This window comes from Drosophila ananassae, chromosome 3R, assembly GCF_017639315.1.
Source record: "Drosophila ananassae strain 14024-0371.13 chromosome 3R, ASM1763931v2, whole genome shotgun sequence".
Taxonomy (NCBI): Eukaryota; Metazoa; Arthropoda; class Insecta; order Diptera; family Drosophilidae; genus Drosophila; species Drosophila ananassae.
In genome coordinates, this window is record NC_057930.1 from 20,364,113 (window position 1) to 20,374,540 (window position 10,428).

Here is a 10,428-nt window from a genome sequence, read left to right on the forward strand (position 1 = left end):
GTTGCAAATACATACCATTTATACGAAAATATTATTGGTATTCGCCGGAACTTGATGGCATTTCAATAGGCTAGTTAGTCCTAGAGCAGCTAAAGCTAGGACTTGACTTTCGGCATTAAATTAATTAATCCTTTAGGCTTGCGTGTTTTTTGGTTTCGCCTCGTGATTCCTCCCTCCTGCCAGTTTCCTTTCAGGAGGGCTTTGGTCAAGCGCCTGTTTGTGCAGCTCGGACAAACCAATTTACATATTTGAGTCCAGAAGGCTCTGCAGGAGATGGGTTTATTGAAAGGGGTAAGCAGTGAAAAAAATAGAACCAGAGATCCTTATTTTAACATTTATAAGGAGCATGGAGGCTCCAGCAGTGAAGAACAATTTTTCTCAGTGCTTCAGAGTTTGTCGGGCGGGAGAGTCCTTCCAAGGAGTGGCCCTCTTGGTCTTGGAGTGCTCATGTTGGGTGCGGTTTCAAATGACGACGGCAAACGCGCCAAATCACGTTCCGTCAACAAATATTGAGGTATTCTGCTTTACCATATCCTTTTTTTCCGCCGTAGTGTCCCTTGGCCACGCACAAATTAGCATGTCCGCCGATAATTGTCCTTCCGTGGAGATGACCCGCCGAGATAACTGTCCATAGTTTTAACTGATTTCCCTCCCATTTGGCCAGCTAGCTGACTTTTTCCTCCAAGAATTTGATTTTCCCATTACGATTTTATTGGAAAATCGCGTGCAGCTCTAGTTTTCTCCTAAAATGCCAATTCATAGGTTTTTCCTCTTGGATTTCAACTCGAAATCATTAATTTTTCGTTTGTTTACTTTAAGTAAATTAATGAGAAGTGTAGGACGATTTAAGAATGAAATAAAATGAAATTATTCGGCGAAATGCAAATACAAATGCGGAAAAAAATGATATTTAATTATGGCCATAGCCCTTCCAGCATTCAGACTCGGTAGACTGGCACTGGCAACTTTTCCATTTTCCTCCATTTTGAATAAATTTGCATTTCACTTGAGCCGGTGGCAGCAACAATAAAAAAGACGCAACAACACCAGATACAACAATATTAAGAGGCAATTGAAAACTTTTGCATAAGTCGCGACTCGCGACCGAGCTAAGTGAGTTAAAACGGAAACGGAAGTTGTTTAACGTCTTTGCACGAGTAGTCCCGGGATGCCGGGAGTCCTTGGAGGACCAAGGACCAAGAACCCCAAAAACCAACCAAGTTGGCGAACAAAATTGAAGTTTAATTTTGTTTTACAAGCATAATTATGATCTGTGATGGCTGTGAAGGAGAATATCTCTCTCTATTCTTTTTCTGCGAAAGGGGAATAAAATAAACCTTGACGAGAAAAGTTTTCAAATTTCAAATTCAAGTTTGGATAAATGGAAGTACAGTAGAAGTACAGTATTCAATGCAGATTAAGTGCCATATTTAAACGCTAAACCCTCAAACAAGGGAATGGCAAGAGCTTATCCAACTCCTTCCACAACCTTCCACCTTGTTTTGAATTACTTTGAGCCCTTTGCTTTTGTTGAGCCCTTGTTGTTGGTTTGTTTGTTTATTTTGTTAGCTGCTGCGTGGCAGCCACGAACCTCCACGCAGTTGGGAGTGCGGATCATGATGAGGATGCAAACACCTTGCGGCTAACAAGTGCATGCCACTCCCACCCCAGCCACATCTCCAGCGGAGTCCAAAAACACCAGAGTCCATACCCTTAATTGTCACCATCCAGGATTCCATTTATAGAGGATTAACCCTTTGGTTTTTGAAAAGCTGTGCAAAATATTTAACATTGATTCAGGTGGCATTGTTCCTAATATATATTATCCCCTATTTCAGATCCTAAATGGGAAATTTGTTAACTTTAAAATAAGAAATTGGATTTTTTTAAAGATAGAATAAATAAAAAGAAAATTCAGAATTAAATCTCACATATATTTGAAGTTGGAGATCAAATAGGCAAGTCATGGCCCATAATATACATGGTACATGGAACGTGAAGTGGCCCAATCCCCACATCCTCCACCAGCTTGGCTCTGTCTGACCTCCACCCACAGCCCTCTCCAGTTTTCCATTTTCCCTTTTCCGAGGGAAATGCCCAGGTGTGTGGTGAAAAATACGCTAAACCACCCGGCGGACGTTAAACGATTTTCGAATGAATTCAAATTCGCGATTGTTGTTGCCCCGAAACGTTTACCTTCTGTGGCAAAAAGGTTGATTATCTGTGGGTGTGGCGAATGTGAGTATGCAAACAATTTGCTGGATTAAATGAGTCCCAAATGAGACGTTTTTATGCCCCGCTCAGTTTATGCAACATCATAAAGTCCGGTGTGGATTTAGGAGCTTTTCGCGCTTCCCTAATCCTTTTTTATAATGCGCCTGATGGCTTAATCTAAGCCTGAGACGAAACAAAGAGTCCACTCCCCACCGTCCCAAGAGAATCCCAACCCCAGGATGTCAGAAATTAAGTTATTTCCTTTCAATATTGAATTTATCAGGACGACATGAGACGGCGGAGTACGTGTCCGGAATAGATATCCCGAAGATGTCAGCCGTCCAGGAGTCATTCGATTCCTGGCATTAAAAATGTGTCGCTTGTATTTAAATATCCAATTGTCTCACGGACAAGGATGTGAAACATTTAAAAATGCGCTGCCTGTCAAGGACCAGAATTCGGTTATTCAATTGGTTTGTTGCTGTATGGCAAATGACACCCGATGGTCTCTGAATTTTAAAATCCCCCCCAAAATAACTTGAGAAGCCAGGAATCCAAGGTGCACATATATATCAACAGGACGTGTTAACACTTATACCTTCATTTTTTGCTCTTGAGGGTATATTTCGGTTTGGTTTACAACTCACCCCAAAACAAAAAAAACGGAGAAAACTGGGTGCGATTGTTATTTACATTCTTTTGGGCTGCTTTTGTGGGCTGCTTTTATGTGGTGGCAATTTATTCAAATTGAGACATTAGACAAATTAAATTTACACCTATTTCACATGATTGTTATCGCCTGTATATTCATTTAATTATGACATTATTTCAAAAAGGTACATAAGCATTTTGTTCCGCAAATAAACATTTATTGTTATTTCGCTTTGATACAAACAAAATATTTTGATATGCCCACTCATTGCATATAAAGTAGTTTAATTTGCATTCTATTTGCATAGACTAATAGATTTTTATTTAAATTTAAAGTTACCAGAAGGTAGCTTTCAATATCTTAGTGTTTAGAATGGATCTATAACTCTTCTTTTCGAAAACATCCAAAAAGTATGCTTTGATTTTCTTTACTTTGTTTTTATATTCCACCCAGAACTAAGTTGAAATTTTAGTTTCCGGTTTGGCTTTTTCTTAAAATTTCTAGATTTAACCACCAAATTATCAGTTTAAGGGTTTTAGAAACTGTAGTACCAGATTTTACCAGCAATGGGCGATATTCGTACGCTACGGTATGACATCCACTGGGACACTTTCGAGGGAATGGCCATCACTGACATCAATTCCAAGCGAGTAGTTTTGGTCAAAACGTTTGGTTTAAGCCAAGCTTAAAGCCTAATTCTTTCTGCAGGTACTACGACATGGTCGTTGAGTTCATGTGGAATCAGTCGTTTTTGAAAAGTTTGGTTTTCGAGAGTCTTGGGCTTTTCGATTTGGACGATATGAAGGAAAACTACTCCATGTATTCAAAACATAACTATTTTTTAGTTTTTAACTTAAAATTGGTAAAATATATATAATACTTTCAGATATGTCCGTCACATCCTGCGCAACGAGTGCTCCGTAATGATGATCAGCAAGGACGAGACCCAGATTATAGCTGTGGGCCTTCTCGAATGGATGACCGAGGAATGGCACTCCTGGGTTTTCTTCCCCTCCTCATTGCCCCGGAATCTCTTCCAGCAAATTATAATGATGAAGAAGGAACTAATCGATGCCACCAAGCAGAAACTGGAAATCTCAGTTTATGACTCTCTGATGGTTCACGAACTGGCCTTCCCAGATGAGCTTTACTTCAACAAGGACTTCCTCATGGTCATGTTCGACGTGTTCGGGGTGGTGGCCCAGCACATGCACATGCCCCGGGTGAGCTTCATCGCTCTGAGCACCGTGGACCAGGAGGCGGCCAGCATGATCGAGTACGACGAGATTGGCAGGACCATCTACTCGATCTACAAGGTGGGCAACACCCGCCCCTTCGACATCCTGCGAGAGTTGGATGAGATGTACGCCTTGCTATTCGAGCTGCCAGTTAGTCCGATTGTGAAGTATACAGAAATGCCAGGATTCGAGGAGTTCCACGAGGCCCTCGAGGCGAGGTTGGCCAAAGAGGCGGCCGAAAAGAACAGAGACGACGATTTCTGACCAATATATTGTTTTGTGGTCTTTTGTCAACAGTCCAATATACTTTTGTGAGAATACTTTTTGGCTGTGCCCTTAAAAACCAAAAGCCTTTGTTTACATTCCTATAAAGTGAGATTCGTTTCCAGGCAGACAATGATAAGCTTATCAATATGATCCCTAGTATACCGATTATTGTTTCGATTCTGATTATGATGTGCTTTTGTAAAAGGGAGATTACAATCATCTCAAAAAGGGGACTTTTTTTTTTAAACTTTATATTATTATTTGCAATTTAAGGTATTTAAAACTCTTATAGTTTCGAAGAAACCTTGGCTGCCAGTATGAGATCAAGAACATCGTCGGCACAGCCCCAGCAAAGAGTGACTCCGCTGCCACCATGTCCATAGTTGTGGACAACCAGCTTCCGTCCACGTCGCTCTGCCTCGAGCCGGAGCTGCCCGCGTCCTGGCCGTAGACCCACCCAATCGAAGAGGCTCTCCGTGTGTTCCAGACCCGGAATATAGCGCCGACATCCATCCACAATGGTTTTCTTGTCCCGAGGACAGACCTGCTCATTGTAGTCTCCCTCCTGATGAGTTCCGCCCAGGACTACACTCTCAGTACTAAAAGAAATACAAATAATATGATACTTATCTTAAAAACTAAAAAATAAAAGATATACTCACTTTGGAATTATATAGTTTCCATCATCGCTTTCGTCCAGTACGGCGGAAAAGATCCAGTTAGCCTTCACACGGGATACTTGGCCACGAACTGGATACATTTCGTTGTCACCCAGAAGTTGTCGGGAGCCCAAACCCGAACAATTGATTATAACATCGTATTCGGATTCCGAGATAAAAGTATCCAAGTCGATTACTTTTTTCCTGACAATTAAGCCACCTTTACGGGTAAATCTTTTCATCAAATAGGGCAGAAGCTTGACAGGCTCGGAGGTATAGGTGACAAAAGATAGACCTGACCTGGGAATATAAAATATATGAAATACATCTGTATTGCAAATGAGTAAGGCTGTCCCTACGTAAACTTCACACTCCGTCCTTTGTTAAAGGCAGCTAGTTGATCCTCTGACAGGTTTACGGCTCCATAGACAATGTCTCGCCAAAAGTCTTCCACAGGCTCGACAGTTGAGGTATTCAATCGGATACAGGGTATCAAACAGACTCCAGCTTCACCGGCATCTTCACTAAGCCATATCTGCTCCAGGAATTGGTGCATACTCTTCGACCATTTGCTTTAATACAAAGATATTTTAACTAAGAAAATAGTAATACTATAGATGGACTTACTAGACTTTGGATTGGGGAGTACCACCCAGTAGGTAGGGACCCCAGAGACCCGCCGATCCATCGCCGGTGGTTTTCGGTGTAAACTCTTCCGATATAATCGTCACCCGTATCGCAGTCTTACCCTCCTTTAGATAGTGTTCCAGTATCTTAATGGCACTGGCAACCCCATTAACCCCCGCTCCAATAACTGCAATATTTAGCATTTCTATGATCCGATCGACTTGGGAGCTTAGAGAGAACTAAACCGCGGGTTTCTTATCAGAATGCACAGTAGATTTCCCAGGTCCCCGCGACAAATAGAAACTGATAATGGAGCTTTTTGCAAAGTTTCCAGAGCTTGGGAGCCGTTGAAAATCATCATATTTTAAAGTTTGTTTTTTTTGTCGATATTATAAATATTATGTGTTAAATACTTATGCTTTTCATTGCTCATGTTTAGGCTTGAAGCAATCCTACATTTACGGAGAAATAGATGGCCATGTTATGATACTCAAATCGAACCGGAAACTTCAAGTTTTGACGATGACAGGGATGTGGAGCTATCCTCATTCGTAGCCTAACTCTCGGACCATTTATTTCGGCATCAATCAAAATTCTAAATTCTAATTTTTTTCGGAATTAAAAAGTAAGTAACCCATTTTAGTAATCTGAAAAGTTTTAGTAATCTTTTAAATTATCATGAATTAATAGAAGGGCGCAACATGTGTGACGGTTGTGGATCGCTGGAGGTAAGTATTTATCCTTCATCCACAAAGGACTCTTTTTTTCTGACTCTTGGTTACCTTGCAGCCTCGCGGATGCCGCAGTCGAGAATTGCGATGTGGCATCATGTATACCACCTGCGACTGCGTGAAGCGCAACGGGCTGCAGGACAAGTGTCCACGGTCCGCATGCCAGGGCCGTCCCGCTTGCCTGTGCTTCCCGTTCCCAACCTGCGGGCCGGCGGCCTTCCCGCTCCGCTATGCCAATATGACGATGGGTGTAAACAACAAGCGGATGCGGTGCGCCGCCACGGCAGCTGCCTCCGGTTGTTGTGGCGGTCGCGCTGCCGGCGGATGTTGCGGCCCATGCTGTAAGAGCACTCCATGCTGTGGTCCGCACAGTCCGCCGTGTGGCGCTCCATCGCCAATTCCGTGTTCCCCTGCACCGGGCATGTGCTGTCCGCCGTTGCCAGAGGGCGGTATACCCGATCCGCGTGTTTGGAATTACTATAACACTCCCCCATCGTATCCATGTGAGTTGGTCCGGTGCCTGATCCCCCAAATCTCTGCCGACACTATTCTCAAGCATAAGTGTGTCCGTCTGTCCGCTTCTTTGCTAGTCAGTTTGTCCGCTGTCCGTCTGATAACGATAAAGTTCATAAAGCACGAATGGCGACTGTGCGGATCATTTCAATTATTTATCCTCAAGATCAATGCAGTCTAACAATGTTTTCCCTCCATTTAAAGAAAATTCCGAAATAGGACCTAACTGCAAGGCCAAGCCGGGCCCCACTGCCACAAAACTCTGTCCCAGTCCTGTCAATTCCTCGGTCAGTGGCCGGAATCCTACATGCAGCTCCCTTCCCGTCAATAGTCCTTGATCTGTCGCCACCCCTTTGCCCCACTACCACCTGAGTAAGTAGGCGCCGTAGTTGTCCTATTCACGAATTATTATCGTCTCCTTATCCCCAGGTGGCTTCTAAGTGGCTCCTCCCAGCGAGGAGTGTAGTGCGCGTGGGACATGTTGACAAGTTACTTGGTCGAGTTCTAGTTGGAGCCCCGTACTATAATGTTCGTCGAATTGAAAACCAGCGACTGGCGGAGAAAATTGTGTGCATGTGTGAAAGCGTAGAAGTCCCTAACTCAATTGGATTAGAATTTAGATTGTACATTTTTGAAATTATATATTAAAATTTACAGTATATCATATAAAAATACGTTTTTTTAAAAGAGTATTTTATTTAAATTATTTCTTTGCTGATATCCCAGTAAAAATGTTTCCAGGTCTCTTTTTTTTTTTTAGCTTTACTTTCTTAATAATTTAATAGTTCTTGAAATAAAATAACTTCGTAGGGGATATCTTTTCCGGATGGTTAATTATAATTCTCTACACATTAAATTTAATATCTCACTTTCAGCAAGACCCATAGTTAGCCAGTGTTTTTTGTTTCCTTAAATATCAAGCCAGGTGCCTCTGTATGTGGCAAGTAAACCCTACTAACCGTGACTGAATAAAACAAATTTCATTATATAATTAAAGCCTATTTTATTGTCCAAATTAGATCCCAAATATTATAAAATTTGAAAATGCCCGGCTACCAGACGTTGGCACCTTCATCCCTTCTCCGGTCTTTTTGACACATTGGTCTTCAGATTTACTGACTTGCACTGGCTCCAATTTGGTTCAAACTGGTGGACTATTGCACGGAAGCATTGATATCACTTAACTGAGAGTCACTTAGAAGCCACCTGAGGAAGAGAATAATAAGCATTCCGATGCGAGGGCAGGAATCGGATCTGAACTTACATGGATAAGTAACGGGTGTGTTGTAGTAGTTCCAGACACGGGGATCGGGGATCCCGCCCTCGGGCAACGGTGGGCAGCACATGCCTGGCGCGGGGGAGCATGGAATGGGAGACGGAGCACCGCAGGGCGGACTGTGCGGGCCACAGCAGGGCACGTTATTGCAGGGTCCGCAGCAGGAAGGAGGGCAGCAAGGCATCTTGAAATTTTGTTTTAGAATTTGAAATTTAGAATTTGGAAAGCCGAAACGATTGGTCCGAGAGTTGGAAGTAGAATGATGATAGCTCGTCCGGACCGGGCCTCGTTCGATTGAAACGTCAGGTTCGGTTTGATCAGAAACTCATGGCCAGCTGTATGCATTTTCTCGGGTCACTAGATTTAAAGTAGCGAAATGAAGGGATAACTTGCGAAATATGTGTGTCTTACAGATTTATGTTCCTAAAATAAGGAGTTCAGTTGGATTTGTACATTCATATACATACGTGCACGTACTTCGGGAATAATTTTTAATATAGGAAGTAAAAGATATCAGAGTTCGAAAGATTGGCTTGGAATGTCACTAAAATAGCGGTTCGGAAAGAATTGGTCGTCCAAAGATGGGCGTATTCCACATCACATCTCTGTCAGTTGGCAGTTTCTAAGAATCTATGAGTAAACCCACACTCCACAGTTTGAATAGGCATATCGGGATCGTGAATTGAACTTTCGGGTTTGACCCAATCGAGCCTCGCACTTTCACACAGCCCAGCATTTCATTTTCTCTATGAAGTCTGAGGGGCTTTGCACCTTTGCAATCTTAGTTTAGAGGCCCCCGTGGCCACACCTCAGCCTCGAAAAAAACAACTATCATATATAGATAGCTTACAATTTTATTGCCTAAATTGGATTCAAAATGTTAAAATTTTTAAATGCCCGGCTACCAGGATTTGGCACCTTCATCCCTCCTCCGGTCGTTTTGACAGAGTGGTCTTCAGATTTCCTGACTTGAACTGGCTCCAATTTGGTTTAAACTGAAGGACATTGCTTGCTCAACATGTCCCATCGATATCAAACTATCTCGGTAAGGACATGGCACGGAAGCATTGACATCGCGCGTCTGAGAGCCACTTAGAAGCCACCTGGGGAAGAGAAGATTAAGCACCGATGAATAGAGCAAGAACCGCATCTACTTACCCGCGCATAGAAAAGGGGATAGGAATGGGAGGTCACAGGAATAAGGTTAATCCGCAAGTTGAACTTCGCTATGGGATCCGCTTATCTGACCCTAGCAACAGCATTTTGGAGGGGTGTTGTAGCAGTGGGCCTTGCAAGGGGCACACCACACGCATGGAGCGTTCTCCTTGTCCACGAGATAGCGCTTGGGGCAGAAGCCTTTAGAGCGGAAAAAAAGTATCAAATCGGGCTGATCTTGTCGTATTTAAATTAAACTGCTGTGACCTGCACAGCCACGTGAAGGCTCCGAACCAAACTCACTGCTCTTTGATCGGACGAAGGGAGGGAACCGGACGGGCGCCAGCCCGAAACGGATCGGAACGACTTAAAAGGATAAGACACACGACCGGCGCGGGGAGCATGGAATGGGAGACGGAGCACCGCAGGGCGGACTGTGCGGGCCACAGCAGGGCACATTATTACAGGGTCCGCAGCAGGCTGGAGCACAGCAAGGGGGGCAGCAAGGCATCTTGAATTTTAGAATTAAAAAATTTAGAATTTGGAAAGCCGAAACGATTGGTCCGAGAGTTGGGAAAGGAATGAGGGTAGCCCGTTCGGTCCGGACCTCATTCGGTTGAAACGTCAGATTCGGTTCGATCAGAAACTCATCGCCTGCTGTATACGTTTCCTAGAGTCACTTGATTTAAAAAAAAAGTGGAATAAAAGCAAGATATGGCCATCGCTGGGGGCCATATAGAGGCTCCATGCGGTTTTCAACATTTTGAAGGGGATCCTCCAGAAAATTTGAGAAAAAATCTAAAAAATATTTTGTTTCTAGATTTTTATGCAGATCAAAAGGGAATCGAAGTACAAATCGTTTAAGGTATTCCGCTCAAGAATCGGATGATTATTGGCCAAGATATGGCCATCGCTGGGGGCAATATAGAGGCTCCATGCGGTTTTCAACATTTTAAAGGGGATCCTCCAGAAAATTTGAGAAAAAATCTAAAAAATATTCTGTTTCTAGATTTTGATGCAGATCGAAAGGGAATCGAAGTACAAATCGTTTAAGGTATTCCGCTCAAGAATCGGATGATTATTGGCCAAGATATGG

At 43.1% G+C, this 10,428-nt stretch overlaps 5 protein-coding genes across 6 annotated transcripts; 2 read left to right on the top strand and 3 right to left on the bottom strand.

Annotated features, from left to right (window-relative positions):
- Positions 1 to 3,277: 3,277 nt before the first annotated feature.
- LOC6497300 lies at positions 3,278 to 4,453 on the top strand. Of its 2 annotated transcripts, none has more exons than XM_014906137.3 (3): positions 3,278 to 3,516; positions 3,575 to 3,685; positions 3,753 to 4,453. In XM_014906137.3, the coding sequence occupies exons 1-3, from the start codon at positions 3,458 to 3,460 to the stop codon at positions 4,366 to 4,368; spliced, it is 786 nt and encodes a 261-aa protein (XP_014761623.1). In that variant the 5' UTR covers positions 3,278 to 3,457; the 3' UTR covers positions 4,369 to 4,453. The 2 variants fall into 2 exon arrangements, with proteins under 2 accessions (XP_014761623.1, XP_001962365.2); XM_001962329.3 differs by having other exon boundaries at positions 3,280 to 3,512.
- Positions 4,454 to 4,610: 157 nt separating this feature from the next.
- LOC6498237 (D-aspartate oxidase) lies at positions 4,611 to 5,902 on the bottom strand. Its single transcript, XM_001962328.4, has 4 exons — positions 5,658 to 5,902; positions 5,390 to 5,602; positions 5,034 to 5,330; positions 4,611 to 4,970 (listed from the first exon to the last, which is right to left on the bottom strand). The coding sequence occupies exons 1-4, from the start codon at positions 5,858 to 5,860 to the stop codon at positions 4,658 to 4,660; spliced, it is 1,026 nt and encodes a 341-aa protein (XP_001962364.1). The 5' UTR covers positions 5,861 to 5,902; the 3' UTR covers positions 4,611 to 4,657.
- A 226-nt stretch (positions 5,903 to 6,128) lies between these two features.
- On the top strand, positions 6,129 to 7,575 carry LOC6497301. The gene is made up of 5 exons (XM_032451834.2): positions 6,129 to 6,282; positions 6,348 to 6,385; positions 6,447 to 6,729; positions 7,106 to 7,273; positions 7,331 to 7,575. Coding segments are annotated over exons 2-4 (312 nt in total). The 5' UTR covers positions 6,129 to 6,282; positions 6,348 to 6,358; the 3' UTR covers positions 7,108 to 7,273; positions 7,331 to 7,575.
- Positions 7,576 to 7,884: 309 nt separating this feature from the next.
- On the bottom strand, positions 7,885 to 8,464 carry LOC6498236 (sperm mitochondrial-associated cysteine-rich protein). Its single transcript, XM_001962326.4, has 2 exons — positions 8,166 to 8,464; positions 7,885 to 8,107 (listed from the first exon to the last, which is right to left on the bottom strand). The coding sequence occupies exons 1-2, from the start codon at positions 8,359 to 8,361 to the stop codon at positions 8,097 to 8,099; spliced, it is 207 nt and encodes a 68-aa protein (XP_001962362.2). The 5' UTR covers positions 8,362 to 8,464; the 3' UTR covers positions 7,885 to 8,096.
- Positions 8,465 to 9,013: 549 nt separating this feature from the next.
- LOC26515118 (male-specific sperm protein Mst87F-like) lies at positions 9,014 to 9,955 on the bottom strand. Its single transcript, XM_032451837.2, has 3 exons — positions 9,798 to 9,955; positions 9,336 to 9,533; positions 9,014 to 9,280 (listed from the first exon to the last, which is right to left on the bottom strand). The coding sequence occupies exons 1-2, from the start codon at positions 9,841 to 9,843 to the stop codon at positions 9,427 to 9,429; spliced, it is 153 nt and encodes a 50-aa protein (XP_032307728.1). The 5' UTR covers positions 9,844 to 9,955; the 3' UTR covers positions 9,014 to 9,280; positions 9,336 to 9,426.
- Between the last annotated feature and the right edge of the window lie 473 nt (positions 9,956 to 10,428).

What these genes read in the sequence shown, in the direction of transcription:
- LOC6498237 (XM_001962328.4), bottom strand. Translation starts at nt 5,860, where the DNA reads ATGCTAAATATTGCAGTTATTGGAGCGGGGGTTAATGGGGTTGCCAGT. An exon ending in ACTCCCCAATCCAAAGTCTA is followed by an intron (nt 5,603 to 5,657) that starts GTAAGTCCATCT and finishes TTTGTATTAAAG; the next exon opens with CAAATGGTCGAAGAGTATGC. An exon ending in GGACGGAGTGTGAAGTTTAC is followed by an intron (nt 5,331 to 5,389) that starts GTAGGGACAGCC and finishes TTATATTCCCAG; the next exon opens with GTCAGGTCTATCTTTTGTCA.
- LOC6498236 (XM_001962326.4), bottom strand. Translation starts at nt 8,361, where the DNA reads ATGCCTTGCTGCCCTCCTTCCTGCTGCGGACCCTGCAATAACGTGCCC.
- LOC6497300 (XM_001962329.3), top strand. Translation starts at nt 3,433, where the DNA reads ATGGGCGATATTCGTACGCTACGGTATGACATCCACTGGGACACTTTC. An exon ending in ATCACTGACATCAATTCCAA is followed by an intron (nt 3,513 to 3,574) that starts GCGAGTAGTTTT and finishes TTCTTTCTGCAG; the next exon opens with GTACTACGACATGGTCGTTG. An exon ending in ATGAAGGAAAACTACTCCAT is followed by an intron (nt 3,686 to 3,752) that starts GTATTCAAAACA and finishes TAATACTTTCAG; the next exon opens with ATATGTCCGTCACATCCTGC.
- LOC6497301 (XM_032451834.2), top strand. Translation starts at nt 6,359, where the DNA reads ATGTGTGACGGTTGTGGATCGCTGGAG. An exon ending in ACGGTTGTGGATCGCTGGAG is followed by an intron (nt 6,386 to 6,446) that starts GTAAGTATTTAT and finishes GTTACCTTGCAG; the next exon opens with CCTCGCGGATGCCGCAGTCG.
- LOC26515118 (XM_032451837.2), bottom strand. Translation starts at nt 9,843, where the DNA reads ATGCCTTGCTGCCCCCCTTGCTGTGCTCCAGCCTGCTGCGGACCCT. An exon ending in TCCAGCCTGCTGCGGACCCT is followed by an intron (nt 9,534 to 9,797) that starts GTAATAATGTGC and finishes TCCGCTCTAAAG; the next exon opens with GCTTCTGCCCCAAGCGCTAT.